Consider the following 18,578-nt stretch of genomic DNA (forward strand, 5'->3'; position numbering starts at 1 on the left):
AAAATATATTACCAAAGTACCACAGGAGTTAACACATCTCAGCTGAAGGGGAAGAGTATTCCACAGCTTAGGTGCAAGAGCTTCAAATGGACAGTCACCTCAGGTTTTGAGCTTAGTCTGTAGGACTGCAAGCAGTGTTTGTTGGCCAGACCTGAGCGCTCTGTTTGGGGCATACGGATGAAGGAGTTTGACAATTTAAAAAGGTGTTTGGCCACGTATAAAAGTTAGCACTAGTATTTCAAAAATGAACACATAAGGTAATTGGGAGCGAGTGACGGGAGGATAAGACAGGGGTAATGTGGGCTCTTTGAGTTGTTCCTCTTAAAAGACGAGCAGCTTCATTTTGGACTGTTTGAAGGTGGTTTAGAGATGACTGATTTAAACAGGTAAAAGGTTTGTTACAAAAGTCTAAACATGAAGAGTGAAGGAGATACTGGGGTGGGAAGGGGCAGAAGATGTTTAAATGAATTTCTAAAGATGAGGCGGGACTATTGGGGGAAGTATAGAGTGGTGGGAATGGTGTAGACTAACTGGAACCAGCGGATGACGGTGGTGCAGCTTTGCGAACCCAGGTGAAGAGGAAGAAGGGAAACAGTCATCAGGGACGACAAGAGTGGTGGGAATCAATGTGGATAGATAAAACCAGCAGATGGCGGTAATGCAACTTTATAGATGCAAGCTGCTGTAAAACCCAAAAGAAGAAGAAGAAGAAGAGACAAAAGACATCTCCAGCTCCACCTTGGATAACACACCTTTTAGTTTAGTAGTGTTGCACTTGGTCTATTTACTGATAAACATTATTCAAGATTTATTCTATTATCGAACAACAGTGTTCTCGGCCAGTCCAAAATATTGAGGAACATCGAACCTGAATATCTAGTTCATTTATTTCATAGTAAAAAAAACAACCCAAACCAACAGAAAGCAACACAATTCAATGAGAACAAATGTTTTAAAATTCCTGAATGAAAAGGAGCAGAAAGATTCACTAAAATAAAAAGTTGAACTCCATCTCATTGTGTACCGTCGCAAAACTACTCATTTTTTCCTGTTTTTGTTAGCTTCGTTTATTTGCTTTATTTAGGCTCAATCCGTACTCTCATGTCCTCCGGCCTGCCTTTTATTGATATTTGATTTTATTAATGCATTGTAATATTCATGGGAAGGGTTTATTCTACAGTCTTGTTATAGTTTGTGTATTACGTGTGTTGTGTTGTAATGTAATAATGAAAATGTTAAAACTATAAATCTAAAACAATCCTATATACTCTGCCTCGTTCTCTCAAATAATCTTTTTCCATTGAAAATTAAAAGCAAACAGCAAATATAAAACAAACCAAATGACTCTCTGATTGCTGAGAGGGCCTACATAGCCACTCTTGCTTATGTCAACATTTACAAATATACATTTGTCACATTAGAAAAATCAGTAACCAACATAGCCACCCTTATTTTTACTAACATTAAAAGGTTTCTCATTCCTGGAAGCAGTTACTTGATCTGTTGACTATTTAGTTTTCCTGGAGCATCAACCAGCCTTGAGAAATTAGTGTAATGATCTCCTTCAATGGAGCTCACAGATTCACAATAGGATGTAAATAAGGTGAGGAAAGGCCGTCATTAATTCATTCACTCATCTTTGAGTCTTTAATGACTTGACACCCAGTGATGTTCTATGATGCGTGAGACAGCTTTATACTGCAGGAAGTTCATGGTCCTCCGGAAAGCTGGAGACCACAGCTTGAAGAAAGTTCCTTCTACAAACTGTTTTGGAGTCGAGCTCGTGTTTCTCTTCAACCCAAAGAGGTCTGAATGAAAACACAGGCCCTGTGCAGCCTGTCGTGTCCGGGCCTGATGGCCTTGGATCCCGGGGGGGTCGTCCAGGGCCTCCCCACAACAGTTCCAGAGAACGGAGCTCCCAGTGTGCTGCTGTTGTTGCTTGTTGTTTCCGTCATTTATTTAACCGTCAAAATGATGTACTTCTGCATTTATTGTTGCTACTCTGCTAATTTATGTTCCTGCTTGAAAGTGATTTTAATATCTGGACAGTGCTGCGCAATTTCATTTAAACTAACAGTTGGAAAGTGTTTGGATCATTTTATTAATGGTGAATAGTATATAGAGAATTACCAAGGGTATTGTCTGTTGTCAAGACCTGTTGTCTGTTGTATGTTCAATGAGACTGACTACAGTAAGACCGACAGTAGATTAATTTTTTTCCTGAATATCAAGAGGAGGAGAGAGTTGGTACGACACCAGCAACTTAATCCCCAGAGACATTTGGAGTTCGCCCGACTTCGCTCAGTAGTTTAACTGATCAGTGGATCAGGAGGATTTCATTTCGAGTCATGCTACATGCTACATGCTACATGCTAAACTTGATTAAAATGGGTCTGACACACTCACTAACAGCGAGCTCGGTCCCTCAGTCTACAGTACGTATAGCGCAGTGTGTTGATAGACGCATATGGAATGTGACTTAGGGCGTATGGCATTTAATAAGTACTCATATCGGCCTATGGAGGGCTGATTGTACCGGAACTAAATAAATACACCTTTAAATAATTCATTAAAGGTGTCATTAATTTATTAAAATTGGAATAGAATATATAAATGTCAACAGTAAAATACCAATTGATTGTATGTAAAAGACATATAATTATTTAACTGTCTAATTAATTATTTCATTTCCTAAATGTGCCAAAATTAAATAAATAAACAAACCATTGAATTATTAATTTAATGTGTCATTAATTAAAAGAAATTTGAATTAAATATATAAATGTGTCATGAATTAATTAAAATATGAATATGAAAATAGGAGTTTCAGCCATATGGCTCCTTTACTCTGGAATCAACTAGCAGCCTCGGTCCGAAGGGCCCACACCATTAGTTTATTTAAGAGGAGACTAAAAAGCTTCCTCTTTGATAGAGCTTCTCATTAGGAATAAAATAGGAGCACTAAGTTGAGCTGCTCTAGGCCTAGACTGCTGAGGGGATTTCCTCTCTCCCGTTAAAGGGAGGAACTCTACATTTGGAGCTTCTGTTTCTTGTCTTTCTTTCTTTCTCTCTGTGTAACAACATTACTGGAGCCACCAGATCCTGACAGGAGGGGAGCAGGATCCAGGGGATCAGACCCAAGACTCCCAGAGTGGAGTTACCACGGTCCTACTACCCGACCCCACCACAGCACCGGGACCCCACCACAGCACCGGGACCCCCCCACAGCACCGGGACCCCCCCAAGGCACCGGGACCCCACCGCAGCACCGGGACCCCCCCACAACGGCACGGCCCTTAAACTCCAGACTGAGATTGGTTCATCATCAGACCAACGCTCATCATAGACTTTTCTTAGTATTTGTACTTCTCTGGCCTGTCTGCCTCTCTCTCTCTCCCTCTTCTATTCCTCTCTCTCTCCCTCTTCTATTCCTCTTTCTCTCTCTTCTATTCCTCTCTCTCTCTCTCTTCTATTCCTCTCTCTCTCCCTCTTCTATTCCTCTCTCTCCCTCTTCTATTCCTCTCTCTCCCTCTTCTATTCCTCTCTCTCTCTCTTCTATTCCTCTCTCTCCCTGTCCTATCCCATGTACTTCTCCCCCCAACCGGTCAAGGCGGATGCCCCCCCCCCCCCTTCCAGAGTCTAGGCTCCGCCCCCTTTCTTCCTGAAGAGGGACTTCTTATGAACTGTTCTTCCTGAGAGGGAGTTCTTCCTGGTTTCCACTGTTGCTTGTTCCATCTGCTGCTCTGGAAGGTTTAGTTGGGTTCTGTTGTTCTCTATCATTGTAAGAGGCTCTGAGATGTTTGTTGATGTGATTTAGCGCTTTACAAATAAAATTGAATTGAATTGAATCTCACTATTTAATTAATCATTTCATGGTCCAGAGTTGCACTGCTTCATGAACACCTTACACCCTGCACATCAAGTCAGAACAGATCGAATAATTTAATGTGTCATTAATTAATTAAAATATGAATTAATTTGATGTAAAACCATATATAATTATTTCACAAACTAATGACACCTTCAATTAATTATTTAATGGTGTACAGTATTCAATTATTTAATTTTGGTAGAGTCAGCCCTCCATAATCGTCAAGTAGCTAAAGGTACTGTACAACTTGTACATGTTCTCATCCTTTAAAAAAGTGTGATTGATGCACCCTCACTACCAAAAATAAATCATGTTATGATTTCACATTATTTCAAGCTCAGATTGTTTGATTTTGAACGAATGAGCCTGAGAGTCCTGAGACTGAGGTTGGTTATTAATTAAACTTTATAGTGTAACTGCTGTCAGAGTGCTGATATTATTCATCCCTGGTGCTGATCTTAATCTAGAACTGCCTTCCTGAGCTGCTCAATGTTCCCCCGTTCTTAAACGACGACAATCAGTTCAGTTTGGACTCTGCTGTGTTTCCACTGTTTGAGCAGCCCGATGTAAAGAGGGACATCTTCAGCCCTGAATCCAACCTGAGTCACAGAGGTGGAGGACTTCCTGGACCTGAAGGAGGAGGAGGAGCAACTGTGGTCAGGTGATCCAGGTACAACCATAGACATATATACACTAGACGCCTAACCGACTGGCAGGAACATACGTCAGTGCGGCCGCCATCTTGGGAGGGGCATTTGTCAGGGCTTCAGCAACGATACCGCATCACTGTTCTGCTTTTGGTTGTACAAACAGACAAAATCAGGACACTGGACAGCGTGGGATTACCTTCCACAGGTAGGAAAAACTGTTTTTGTTGTCTTTGTCTTTAGCTCCTATAAAATTAACTTGGGACATAGATGAGCTGGAGCCGTGGGAAATGCTCTCTATTCCCTGGCTTAAGCTCACCCTCAAACAACAACAACAATATCAACATCTATTGGGTTAATCTAACAGAGGCTATGTTAGTTGCAGTGTGTAGAATATTACATTTCAAAAGAAATCAGTTTCTCAGAACCAGTCAGTGTACTGTTCCCCGCCTGTTCCAGCAGGAGAACCTCAGCCTGATCCCAGTAGGAAGTACTGTCTGGCTGTGCTCAAACAGCTGAGCAACATGTCACACCTCACTCCTTTTAGACATACTGACATGTACACAAACAGTATTATTATATATATTGATTAGGATAGCAGATCAACTGATTGCACGTTGAACAAGCAGTGAATTAATGTGATAACACAGGACTCTGAACATGTAAATGTTTTTTTCCTCACTAGGACCTCTCCTATGCACTGCCCACATGTCCTGATGCTTTGACAGCCAGACTCAGTGAAGCCATGGCCGAGGTGGAGAGTCTGAGAAGAGAGAAGAGGAATGAAGAGATGGAGAACGGAGGGCAAAGAGCTCAGTGGGGGGTCTTCTGGAGGAACTGAGAGGGAAACATCTAATAAATGAAGAGCTGAAAGAGAATATGCCATATAATATGGAATAATAGATAAAAGTGTCACAATAAATAAATATGTAATAGGTAAATATCTAACAATAATTGTCTATGTAATATTAAAGGTAACTGTAAAAATAAATGAAAGTATAATAGGTAAATATGTTATTGTGTGTAAATATGTTAAAAAAAAAAATCTAAACGTGTTACACAAAGAAGTTATAACTTGTGCCCTAATGTACATGTTCATTGCACATAAATGCCACATTGTGTGTAAATAAACGCTTTTGCATATATTTGTCATGGCTCCATCATGTTGCTCTAAAAGGAGAGGACAGCGTCTCATCTGCAAACTTCTTCCATTTCCTCTCTATACTTTCTATTAGTACGCTACATTGAATAAATAAATAAATTAAATAAATTAAAAATTAAAACAATGATTCTTCACCGTCATGTAAATGTATATTTGCGTGGTTTTCTTCAGAAAACGCTTCACTGTCACACAGACTTGTTTAGGCTGACAGGGCAGACTTGCCCCTCACAAGATGGCGGCCGCTCTGACGTAACGCAGCGGTGGGCGGACGCAGGCCGCGCGCCCGTCTAGTGTTTATGTCTATGTGTGCAAGAGTCCAACCAGGAAACCAGCAAGTCCAGAATCAGACTGACAGTCGATCCAGGCAGAGAAGGAGAGAAGCAGGTGAGTGTTTCAGCTACGGTTGTTTTCTAGTCTGTATGTGCGCGCGCGCGCGTGTGTGTGTGTGTGTGTGTCTGTGTGTGTGTGTGTGTGTGTGTGTGTGTGTGTGTGTGTGTGTGTGTGTGTGTGTGTGTGTGTGTGTGTGTGTTTTTTTTTAAAGATTTTTAAACTTAAACTCGTCAAATACTCGAGGAATGTTTCACACTTTCCAAAGGATTGACTCTATATCAGTGTTATGTATTGTTGTTTATTTCCTGACTTTGAAAAGCTACAAAACCGAAATAAAATCATTCTTCTAGGAGGTTTTTTTTTTTTAAGGCCAAGAGTCGTATGAATGAATCACTGAATGTCTGAAGGAGTTCAGGGGTTAAACTTTCCACTGAAGGAGGTGGACGCGGAACTAGTGGTTGTTGTGGTGACGTGTGGTGTTATAAACTCAGACCAGCTGAGATAAGAACTTCAACCAGGTTAGTTATTAACTAAACTTTATAGTGTGACTGCTCAGAGTGCCCATATTATTTATCCCTGGTGTGTGTGTGTGTGTGTGTGTGTGTGTGTGTGTGTGTGTGTGTGTGTGTGTGTGTGTGTGTTAAGTACAACTAAATTATACACGCATATTGCTCATTTGTTGCATCATACATGCATTCCTGCTCTATCCCTGCTATGACTAGTAGTACTGGATGCTTAGACATATTCTGCTCTCTTACCCCCCCTCAAGGCATTAATCTGTAACTACAACTACAACATAAACGACTTCACATGTCATCCTGGTAGTTCTGTGCTGTGATTTTAATGAGGTATTCAAAGTAGAGTTGAGCATCATGAAATGCATTTGATTTGTTCTTTGATTTTTTTTTTGGGGTTAGTAAAACGTAGATTTAAGCTCTCTCTCTCTTTCTGTGTGTGTCCTGAGCAGGATTGTCCCGATTCTTGCTGGTTTTCTCTCAGCCTGACTGAACATGTGTGACGTGGAGGAAGAGGAGGACCGATCAGAGTCTGTGGACGGGTAAGAGACGTCAGCTGCTCCTGTAAAGTTCCACCAGCAGAACCACAAAAACCCAGAACAGAAGAAAAGATGACGCACTCTGTTTTGGTTTGCTCAAAGTGAGCATTCGCTGGTTTCTAACTTCTGATTTCTGGTAGTTTATTGATCTTCAGGCTGACTTTGTCCGTTTCATGGCTCATGCTGCAGTTTGCATCTGTACTGATTCAGTAGAATTACAGCTGCACTCATTGGACATCAGGTTTACTGGTAAATTCTTGAAGTTTTCACCATATTTTGTATTAAAAACTCTCCTAAAATTAAAAACCTGAACACAACTGACAGTTTCTTTTCTCCAGATGTAACACAATATGCTTCCTTGAATTTGGTTTGTTCCCCGATGTCACTAACTTCTCTCTTGACTAAACTCACGTTTAAATTCAGACGAGTCGACTCGTCTACAAACGGGACAAAGCTCAGAAAGCAGGACAAACTGATAGAAACAATGCTGAGCGATCAAGGAGACACAGGGACGGACTGAGTGTTTAGAATCACCAGGAGGAAGGGCTTGATGAGACACAGAGGGAGACGATGACGGGCGGAGCCGTGCAGAGACCTCTGAAGCTGCTCTCAGCCACAAAAGGACATTTCAAAGCTGATTTTAAAACACGGCCGGGTTTGGACTGTATTGGCCAGAATCTGATGTTCATACAGTTGAATTTATGTTCATTTGCTCTCAAAGTGCAAATGTCTGGAACCACGTCATCTGTCAGTGACCCAACCCGACGTTTTGACTGGAAGTGAGACTCATTATTGGGCTGTGTGGGAGTGGCCTTCGTCACGGTTCATCTCTTTATAACTGTGTTTATGAGGAAGTTCCTGAAGAGCGACGGGTCCAGAGATGATCCACCAAACTTCAGTGCTGAACCTGGACCTTCAGCCACAAGGACAGGAACTTCTTCTTTCCTTTTATGGGAGAATCCCATTCTTTAAACGTTGGAAGTTTTGTTGCGAAGACAGATTTTTTTTTTTTAAATTGAAACTACTTTTGATTGAAATTTAAAAAAGGAAAAAAAGCCTCATCTTGATCCTGTGGAGCTGAAAAAGTACAGGCACATATCAAAACTTCTGTTTGTCTCGGAAAAGTAGTGGTGGCTGCAGACTCTGGTCACGACACAGTTCAGGTCTTACTGGACTTGATGTCTGCGTTCGAGACTGTGGACCACAATATATTGATTGACCAATGTAAGTCTGAGTTTGAGTTCTCCAGGTCTGTTCTTCAGGGAATGTTCTCGTATATAAAAGGAAGAACTTTCCATGTTGCTATTAACAATGTCTGAGTCTGATCAGGGCTCTGTCCCGTGGCCTTGTTTCTGTTGTACCTGTCGTCTCGCTGGCGCTTTTAAAAATGTGTCCCATCACTTATTGGCTGGCGATATCTAGTTGTTTTGCTCCTTCAGTGACTCAGAGTTTCATTTCTTATGGAAGTTTTTGGAATGTGTGACTGGCTTTCTTCAAATTACCTTCAGATAAACGACAAAACTGAACCTCTGATCATTGGTCCTGATAAAAACATTCCCCTGGTCAGAAGCCTGTTCCACGCTGGTCCGTTAAAACCCGCCTCAGAAACCTCTGGTTTGTGTCGGACCAGGCCACGTCTTCAGAGGGCCCCCCCTGACAGCTGACCAGAAACTGCTTTTATCACCTGAGAATGACGTCAAGGTCGGACCTTGAAAGGATCATTGTTGCTTTCATTGGGTCTCACATTGACTATTGCACTTCTGTCTTCCCTCGCTTCACTAAGGCCATTCTCAGCAGACTTCAGGTCGTGCAGAATTCTGCTGCTAGACTTTCGACAGCTTCGCCCCAAAACAGCCCACATATCTGCCATTTCGTCAGCGCTTCATTGGCTCCCAGTCAAATTTCAAATTTATTTTGTTGCATGTCCCCTCAGTACATTGCCAACATGCTGTGCCCCTACTCCTCGGGGTCACCCTCCAATCTTCAGGCCAGAGTCTCCTGAAGGTCTCAAAGACCTGCTTTAAAAACTGGGGGGGTCCTGTCCTTTCAGGCCGAAGCCCCCAGACCCCAGACTTCCTCTGGTCACTCTCAAATCTACAGACTCGCTTCAAGAATTGAAATATTTTTTCAATTTAGGAAAGATTTTGGTTAATTGATTCTCCACTTTTGTTATTTATCTTATGATATTATTTTTATGTTTATTTATTTATTTATTTATTTATTTTATTGCTCGGTCTTATTCTCCAGAGGGGAAATTCCTTTCCCAAATTGACCCATTGGTACCAGCCACACAGACCGAAGCTCAAAGGAGCTCGTGGGGGCCGAGGGTCTTGCTCAGGGTGCATGTTTTTGAACTGTGAGAGGAAACCGGAGAGCCTGAAGGAAACCGAGGCACACACAGGGAGAACCTGCAACTCCTGATAATAAGGCCTCAGGTGGTATATTTCTTGCTGTGAGTTGAGAGCACGAACCACTGCTCCACCATATGGGCTTGATGTTGTTTGTTAGTGCTCCTAGTTTATGTGCAGCACTTTGTGATTTTTTGTTTTTAATCTGTGAAAAGCACTTTCTGAATAAACTTTACTTACTTTCTCTCACAAAACCAGAGTGAGAGATGTTGTGCTCACTCTAAGATTCACTCCAGTATTTTGAAGCAGTGTGAGAGTTGAAGCTGGATCTTTGTGTCTTCGCTGTGTGTTGTGTTGCTCAGTAAATGTTGCTTGGTGCCACAGAGAGAAGAAGAGGAGTGATGATGAGGAGCAGCTGCCGTCCCGCTGTGCTTTGTGTGAGGACGTCCTGAAGGATCCAGTCTGGTGGAGCTGTGGACACCAGGTCTGCAGACAGTGCAGCAGCTCACACTGGGACCAGGGTTCTTCATCAGGAGCCTCCTGCTGTCCTCAGTGTGCAGAAAGATCCAGAAGCAGAGCTGCACCAAGTAAGAGTGGACATGTGTCTGCTGAGGGACTCGTCTGTCTTCACTGGACTCGTTGTTTGTAGAGATGTGGAAGCTTGCTGTTTGTGTGAAGTCTGATTGTTGTTGTTGTCTTTGAGCAGGTGCTGGTCTGCAGAAGGTTCTAGAGGAACATAAGAAGAGTCTGAGGAGCAGGTGTGAATGTGTGAGTGAAGGAAGTGATGAACCAGGAGGAGGAACCCTCCTCAACAGGATCTACACTGAGCTCCACATCACAGAGGGACACAGTGAGGAGCTTCAGAGGGAACCGGAGCTGATGCAGCTGGAGACAGCTTCCAGGAAGGAGAGCCTCCATGACACTGCCATCAGGTGTCAGGACATCTTCAGAGCCTCAGCTGAGCAGCACAGACACATCCGAGTGGTTCTGACCAGCGGCGTGGCCGGCAGTGGAAAAACCTTCTCGGTGCACAAGTTCACTCTGGACTGGGCCGAGGGCCTGGAGAACCAGGACGTCGGTGTGCTGGTGGTGCTCTCCTTCAGGGAGCTGAACCTGATCAGAGAGCAGCCCTACAGTCTTCTCATGCTGCTCCATGTTTTCCATCCAGCCTTACAGAAGGTGACAGCAGAGGAGCTGGCTGTCTGCAGGCTGCTCTTCATCTTTGACGGCCTGGATGAAAGCAAACTTTCTCTGGACTTCAGCAGCTCCCAGCTGGTGGTCGATGTCTCACACGAGTCTTCAGTCAGCCTGCTGCTCACAAACCTCATCCGGGGGAATCTGCTGCCCTCGGCTCAGGTCTGGATCACTTCCCGACCCGCAGCAGCCAATCAGATCCCTCCATCCTGTGTGGACAGACTGACAGAAGTGCGAGGCTTCACTGACGCCCAGAAGGAGGAGTACTTCAGGAGGAGACTGAGTGATGAGGAGCTGAGCAGCAGAATCATCTCCCACATCCAGACATCCAGGAGCCTCAACATCATGTGTGGAATCCCCGTCTTCTGCTGGATCACTGCCACAGTTCTGGAGCACATGTTGACCACAGAGCAGAGAGGAGAGCTGCCCCAGACCCTGACTGACATGTACTCCCACTTTGTGCTGGTTCAGACACACAGGAAGAAGCTCAAGTACCATGAAGGACATGAGACGGGTCCCCAGGAGCTGACACAGGCTGACAGGGAGGTTCTTCTGAAGCTGGGCAGGCTGGCCTTGGAACATCTGGAGAAAGGAAACATCATGTTCTACCAAGAAGACCTGGAGGAATGTGGTCTGGATGTGACTGAGGCCTCACTGTACTCTGGAGTCTGTGCTCAGATCTTCAAGAGAGAGTTTGTGATCCTCCAGAAACCCGTCTACAGCTTCGTCCATCTGAGTGTTCAGGAGTTTCTGGCTGCAGTCGACTTGTTCCACTGTTTCAACAACAGGAAGGCAGACGTACTGGAGACCTTCATTGCTGACAGGTTTAATCATATTTTCATGCCTCTTGACATCTTCCTTCAGAAAGTCCTGGAGAAATCCCTCACAAGTCATAACGGCCACCTGGACCTGTTTGTCCGCTTCCTTCATGGCCTCTCTCTGGAGTCCAACCAGAGACTCTTAGAAGGTCTGCTGGGTCAGACAGAGAGCAGTTCAAAAACCATCCAGAGAGTCATCAAGAACCTGAAAAACATCAGGAGTGATGAAATGTCTCCTGACAGATGCATCAACATCTTCCACTGTCTGATGGAGATGAAGGACGTCTCAGTACATCAGGAGATCCAAGAGTTCCTGAAGTCAGAGACGAGATCAGAAAAGAAACTCTCTGAGGTCCACTGCTCAGCTCTGGCCTACATGCTGCAGATGTCAGACCAGGTCCTGGAGGAGTTGGACCTGAAGAAGTACAACACATCAGTGGAGGGACGAAGGAGACTGATCCCAGCTGTGAGGAACTGCAGGAAGTTTCGGTGAGTCCACATGTCCTCATGATCACATATCTCAGTGATGTTTGTAGAAAGCATGTCCAACAAAGAGTCCTCTCTCATGACTTCCTGTCCTCTGCGTCTCATTACAGGCTTTCTTACTTGGACCTCTCTGATGATTATAGCTGTGGACTCTCTTATTCTGAGTTTGAATTGATCTGCTCAGCTCTGAAGTCTGACCCCTCGCATCTGATTAAACTGGACATGACTTACCAGACTCAGAACGACTGGCCGGACAACGAGCTTCCGGATTCATCAACGCGGCTTCTGTGTGCTGGACTGGAGAGTCCAAACTGTAAGCTGGAGACTCTGAGGTCAGTTGTGTGTGCTTGCATTGGCTCCCCATGTGATTCAGGATTGATTTTAACGTTTTATTCTTAGCGTTTAAGTGTCTTAATGGTCTGAGACCCTCTTACTCATCAGACTTGCTTTTACACTATGAGCTGCGGTGGTCCCTGAAGTCCTCTGGCACCGGCCTTTTAAGAGCTCCTAGTTTCTGGACGAGGACCGATGGTGAGGTCTTGTTCTGGCCCACATTTGTGGAACAGTCTGCCGGTGGGCCTCAGAGACTGTTGGTTTTTCTAAAAGCAGGCTCAAGACCTACCTTTTAAACTTTAGCATTAAATTATTTAATGACATAACTTCAATATTTTAGTTCAATATTTTATTTATCTTTACCCCAGTGTCTCACCTCATCGGGGCCCTGTGCATCCCAAGAGTTGTGTCTGGTCTGCCTGTGAGGGTGTCTTCCCGGGGACTGTTCTGGCTTTGCTGGTGGGTGTTCTGCACTTCGGTGTGGGCTCCTAACTGACTGGGTCAGGTTGGTGCTTGTGGCGGTTCCCCCATAGTTGTGGGCTGTGGCACCTTTCGATGTGGTTGGTCCTTTAGGGTGGTGATTTCGGTCTGTGTACCTTTCGGCCATTCGATTTTACTTTTCATGTCGGAAATTCTCGTTTGGAAATCGAAAAACGGAAATCACAAAGGAATGCAACACATAAATCTTACTGATTTATGTATTGCTTTAATTGATAGGTTGAAATGATGACAGGATTCTGTCTTCTAAAGGAAGACATGCCGGCGAAGGGAAAGTCCGCAGCCACATCCTGGCCTCCTGGTATGTGCGTGGCTCTCAGACTGGCCAGACGTGGTGCTGCCCACGTCAGGATCTGAGCAGCCAACCTGAATAGGCTCACAGACCTGGTTCCCTACTGTTGGTTGTCGGATCTCACCAAAACATGTCTTCCCCGAAGTTGTGTGAGGAATTGTTGTAGTGCCAACTGCACCGCCATCAATTCAAGCACATTGATGTGTTGTGTCCGTTGACGGGCTGCCCATGTTCCCTGCACCATCTGTCCTTGCCACGTTGCTCCCCAGCCTCGGAGAGACGCATCGGCATGGGCGACCTCCCAACGAGAAGGGAAGGCACCCAGGGGAACCCCTTGCGTGAGGTACGTTCTCTGTCTCCGCTGAGACAGGGACCGCAGGCACAGAGGAGACACGCAAAGCCTTTTGCGTCTGTGATCGTGATGCCCAGGGCCCAGATGCAACCTGTTGAGCCACATCTGAAATGGCCAAAGAGACGCTGCCACTAACTTGCCAAGAAGGCGAAGGTATAGCACATACGGAAGTGCCCGCCCATGCTGGAACTATAGTAGCATCTCCAAAATATCCTGGATCCGCTGAGGTGTAGGGCACGCGGTCATGGTCCGCGTATCCAATACCATACCAAGAAAGGGACCAGATTGCTCTTCTCTAGGTTGACGTGCAAGCCTAGAGAGGCCACATGATCTAGTACAGTCTGCATGTCCCGAATGACCTCTTCCCGGGTCAGTGCACATATCAGCCAGTCTTCCAGATATGGCAGGATCTGTAACCCCCGAGCCTGCAGTGGAGACAGAGCTGCAGCCACGCATCTGGAGAATACCCTGGGGAACAGGGAAAGCCCGAAAGGGAGCACCCTGAACTAGCAGTGCTCCCGTTGGAATGCAAACCAAAGGAAACGCCAATGTTGAGGCGCAATTGGGACATGAAAATATGTGTCTGTCAAATCAATTGACATGAACCAGTCGCCCGGAGAAATTGCCCGGAGGACCTGGTTGACGTGCAATATCCTGAACGGAATTACTTTTAAAAACCTGTTCAGACCTCTCAGGCCCAGAACGGGCGTAGATTGGCAGTTTTCTTTGGTACTAGGAAGCACCTTGAATAACCCCCCCCCCCCCCCCCCCCCCCCCCCCCCCCCCCCCGTTCCCACAGGGGGTCCACAGGCACAATGGCACCTTTGGTCAGCAAAGTGTGAATCTCCTGAGACAGCGCTTGTGCCCTGACCGGGTCCTGGATCACAGTCATCCTGACCCGACCGTGTACTGGAGGCCAGCGGCAGAACATAATGCAGTACCCTTGAGACAGTGTAGTCAATACCCAAGTGTCTGGGGTGTGGGCAGCCCAGACCCGGAGTGGACCCGGGGTGAAAAATCTGACCGCCGGCCTACAGGTCTCATCTGCGTGCGCCCCAGGCTCTGGGGGACCGCTGGTTAGCCGGTCCGGCTTTAGAAGCATGGGGGGCTGAACAGGACCGTGTGAGCTCTGGTCCTGAGCCGTACTGAAGCCCTGCCAACGAGGTTCAGGAAAAGGATTGGACGGGGCTGAATACCTCTGTCCATAAGATGCTGCGGCTCCAGTACTCACATGCTGAGGGGTGTGTCTCTGGAGTCCCGCCAACTGCTGTCAAGTGCGGTTCCCCAGGAACCACCGGTACGCTCCTCAATGTCCTACGGCTAGGCTCCGACAGCGGGGACTGTGCCAGCCAATCTTGACGCCGGGTCTGAACCAGAGTGGACATCAAGCGGCCGAGCTCTCTCACCATTAAGGCAAATGTCTGCAGGGACGCGTCCATTAAGCCTTGTGTTGGCTGGTCAAGGAGCCCCTCCTCTAATGACGCAGACAGATCCAACATTAGGTGGGACAAAGAGTTTCCGATGCGGCCCATCCGGGCACCCATCTCATACGCCTTGCAGAGTAGGTCGTTTGTGATCCGGGTTAGGGTTAGGGTTATAGGGGCAGTTCTTATCGCCCCAGTCACAGATTCCTCTCCCGCGGCTTATGAGCCCGTAGAGGTATGGGAGCCTGCCTCAGAGACTCGGGAGCTCATTCATTATAATCCGTTTGAAATAGGGTATGAGAAGCAGCCACAGACCTCACATCCTCGTCATGTGTTGCCACTTCCAGCTCCCGAGGAGTGACCACACTGCGGCCTTGCTCAGCCTGAAGGTTCTGAAGCAGCGCCTTCATCTGAGTCAGTTCTGTTGTGTCCACTTTACTGGACAACCTGCCAGAATCCTCCTTTCTCCGCCTCTTCCTCTGACGAGGCTGGGTCTCTGAAGAAGAGCGCTTACAGTCCGCCGGCTGGTCAGGAGGCAGCTGGCCTAAGGACATGGCGTCCCAATTATGAGGTTCCTCAAAATTGGCTAGGCGTGCGACCCTCACAGACCGGGGCAGAATCACGCAGTTGGTACAGGCGTACTCTGTGAGAGCCTCCCAAAGGTGATCCACACCGAGGGTAGAAGGACACAGGTCATGGCCATCCTCCGCCTGGAGTGGGGCCAAACAATCTCTGCAGGCCAGGCACTCCAACATTTTTTTTTTTAAAGTTAGTTTGATTTGTAAATCTTTTTTTTTTTTGCAGCACAATATTAATACAAGGTTTGTTCATGAATGAAAAAATGAATGAAAAACAACATATTTAACCAACACCTGGGATATGAAATAAAAATACATTTATTCCATGATATTTCAAATAACAACAGTAAGATTTTATTTTTCATTTTTTGTTTCATTTCAAACATACAATGCAGTAGAAAAGCAAGTTCAAGAGTGAGTTAAAGTTTCATTTAAAGTTCAAGTTCAACAGACGCAATGTGCCGTTGTTTACTCTCCCATCAAATGAAGAAGAGACTTGACTTCTGGGTTTTCCGGCAAATCCAGCTTGAAATAAAGAATTATGGTCGTATTTTATTGCCCGAATTTTAACACGTAACAGAAAATGACCCGATTTCCGTTTTTTGATTTTCAATTTCCAAACGAGAAACGGGAGACGACTCCAGTTTTTTGTCTCCCAATATTAAATTGGAAAACAAGAATTGGATGGTTTCCAGTTTCCCGTTTTCTGACATCAAAAGGAAAATCGACGGGCCGAAAGGTACACGGCCCCATTTCTCTCCTGGTTCATCAGTGGCAGGCCTTTGTTCGGCCTGTTTTAAGAGTACCTAATTGATGTGGGCAGCGGGGCTTGGTCGTCAGTGGGCGGGCTGGGTTTGTGTGTCTTTGCATTTTTGCTTTTAATGAGCTTTATTTCCAACATGTAAAGCCTTTTATGTTGCCTTACACAATGTATGTGCTCTATAAATAAAACTTGATTTGATTTGATGAAAAAGAGAAGAAACCCTCGGTGTGTAGCGGCTGTGTTCGCTGGAGATCTGGCTCAACAAACTCTTCTCCTCCAGCTTCAGCTGTTTGGACTTTACATTTCTGAACTCTTCCAGTCTGAACCGACTTCAGCTCTCAATCATTTCAACATGGAACTTTGTCCTCTAATCTCACTTCTTTCTCCCTTTATTCAGGTTGAGGGGCTGCAGGTTGTCAGAGATCAGCTGTTCTTCTGTGGTCTCAGCTCTGAAGTCCAACCCCTCCCTCCTGAAACATCTGAAACATCTGGACCTGAGTCACAACCAGTTGCAGGATTCAGGAGTTGAGCAGCTGTGTGGTTTTCTGGAGAGTCCACTCTGTAGTCTGGAGACTCTGAGGTCAGTTGACTGTCTGTTACTGTTGTAGAAGGAGAAATGTTTGTGACGTGAGACTCTGATCCTGCAGTGAGAGACGGACTGAGCTCAGCAGCTTCTTACTGATGTCTGTGGACATGAGGAGGATTCATTCTGCTGCTTTCTCTCTTGATTCAGGTTGATGAACTGCAGGTTGTCAGAGATCAGCTGTTCTTCTCTGGTCTCAGTTCTGAAGTCCAACCCCTCCCACCTGAAGATGCTCAACCTGCGTTACAACGACCTTCAGTATCCAGATGTGCAGCAGCTTGTTGGTCTTCAGCAGAGTCCAGACTGCAGCCTGCAGACTCTCAGGTCAGTAGATGTTGGAGTGAGTCCATGCTGCTTCCAGCAGGTTTCTACTAAACACAGTTAGTGTGAGAACAAAGATCCAGAGTTTGACTGCTCTGTGAGGCTGTGAGAGGAGAACGCTGAGCAGCTTCAGGGTTGGACAGCAGAGGTCACAGTCAGCCAATCAGAGGAGCCTCAGGCTTGTTGTGTTGGTCTGACAGTGGTGGTCCTTCATGAGCTCTGAGCTGCTGCTGTGGACAGGACTGAAGTCCTGGCTGCTCCACAGAGACTCTCCTCATCACCTCTCATCTCTCTCATCTCTGCAGGTGGAGGTAGAGCAGAGAGGACGCTGTGTGTCCTGAAGGTCCACTGAGGAGAGCAGAGAGGACGCTGTGTGTCCTGAAGATCCACTGAGGAGAGCAGAGCTCCATCCAGCAGTGAGTGACAGAGGAACCACCAGAAGATCTGCTGAGTGTCAGTGGGGCAGTGTGAAGAGCTGTGAGAGTCCAGCATCGAACCAGGGTTCCTCTGGATGTGACGCAGAACCATCACTGTGTGGACTGAACCTCCTCCTCCATTATTCCTACACGTTATTTTCCATGTGATTCATTTAACTAGATTGACGTCTTAAAGTCGCAGATCCAGTTTTGTTGATTCAGTTTTATTCTGCTGGTGATGTGACACACTGGTCAACAGGAGAATTTCAAACTGGCCCAACTGAGGCTGCAGACGTGTTCCAGACAAAGACGAATTGTATTTCACTCCATTCATTGATCAGTGCATCACATAGAGTTGAGTATCGATTCAGATTTCCAAAATCAATATGCTCTTCACAGGAAATATTCATGTGATATACCTGATTTGAGAGGCTCCAATCCGACCGGACCACCAAGTAATTTGTAAAAATTTCAAATAAAACATATGTATATATATTTTTAACAGAGAATTATGGTTTTATAGACGCAACAAACTAAATTAAAGCGGGATTAATCTTTTGAGGTGTAAAACCTGTGAGGTATATTTTCCTCTTGTTTTGACAGCGAGTCCATGGGAGACTTTGGGACGAGGAAGTTTCCATGAGGATTTGTTCCTCCTGAATTGAACCATACGTCCTGACGTCTGCTCGGGTGGAGCTTGTGCCAGGAATGAATAAAATGAGGAGACAGTCTGTTGTTAGGGGTGAGACGTATATTGGCCGCGGACTCTCCCAGACTTATACCACCGTCTGTGATTCCTGATGTAAATAAACCTTGTAAATAAATATTTTTATGTGCACGCAAGAAGGCGTCGGCGAAGTCCTTCTTCCTCTTCTTCACATCATCACCACCTCATTAACAACACCTGCAACTGTCCAGCTGAAGCAGCACCAGTCCATTAAACACCCCGAGATGGAGTGTGAACCAAAGAGATCAACCTCAGAGGAAACAAGGTCATTCCTTCAGAATAGAACAAAGAAGTTCTCTTTCACACAGATTGTTATGAGGTTCTTCAGGTTGTTTTTGTAATTGTACAGGGCGGTGGAGGGCCGTCTGGGTTTCCGATGGT

General features: G+C 45.6%; 1 protein-coding gene across 3 annotated transcripts; it reads left to right on the top strand.

Annotated features, from left to right (window-relative positions):
• The first annotated feature begins 5,949 nt into the window (after positions 1-5,949).
• On the top strand, positions 5,950-18,311 carry LOC308124755 (NLR family CARD domain-containing protein 3-like). Of its 3 annotated transcripts, XR_013936327.1 has the most exons (9): positions 5,950-6,064; positions 6,978-7,067; positions 9,797-9,999; positions 10,119-11,913; positions 12,021-12,242; positions 12,612-12,702; positions 16,548-16,730; positions 16,884-17,057; positions 17,360-18,311. XR_013936327.1 is itself a non-coding variant. In XM_080487994.1 (8 exons), exons 2-8 carry the CDS (start codon positions 7,021-7,023, stop codon positions 17,367-17,369), a joined length of 2,634 nt encoding a protein of 877 aa, XP_080344120.1. In that variant the 5' UTR covers positions 5,950-6,064; positions 6,978-7,020; the 3' UTR covers positions 17,370-18,311. The 3 variants fall into 3 exon arrangements, 2 of the variants coding, with proteins under 2 accessions (XP_080344120.1, XP_080344119.1); XM_080487994.1 differs by lacking the exon at positions 12,612-12,702; XM_080487993.1 differs by lacking the exon at positions 12,612-12,702 and having other exon boundaries at positions 16,884-17,061; positions 17,366-17,522.
• Positions 18,312-18,578: the final 267 nt, after the last annotated feature.

Source organism: Lipophrys pholis, assembly GCF_963383615.2.
Source record: "Lipophrys pholis genome assembly, chromosome: 19".
NCBI lineage: Eukaryota > Metazoa > Chordata > Actinopteri > Blenniiformes > Blenniidae > Lipophrys > Lipophrys pholis.

Excerpts from the sequence above, each read along its gene's own strand:
- LOC308124755 (XM_080487993.1), top strand. The coding sequence starts at position 7,021 with ATGTGTGACGTGGAGGAAGAGGAGGACCGATCAGAGTCTGTGGACGG. Across the intron at positions 16,731-16,883 it reads TGTAGTCTGGAGACTCTGAG|GTTGATGAACTGCAGGTTGT; the intron begins GTCAGTTGACTG and ends CTCTTGATTCAG. Across the intron at positions 17,062-17,365 it reads GCCTGCAGACTCTCAGGTCA|GTAGAGCAGAGAGGACGCTG; the intron begins GTAGATGTTGGA and ends CTGCAGGTGGAG.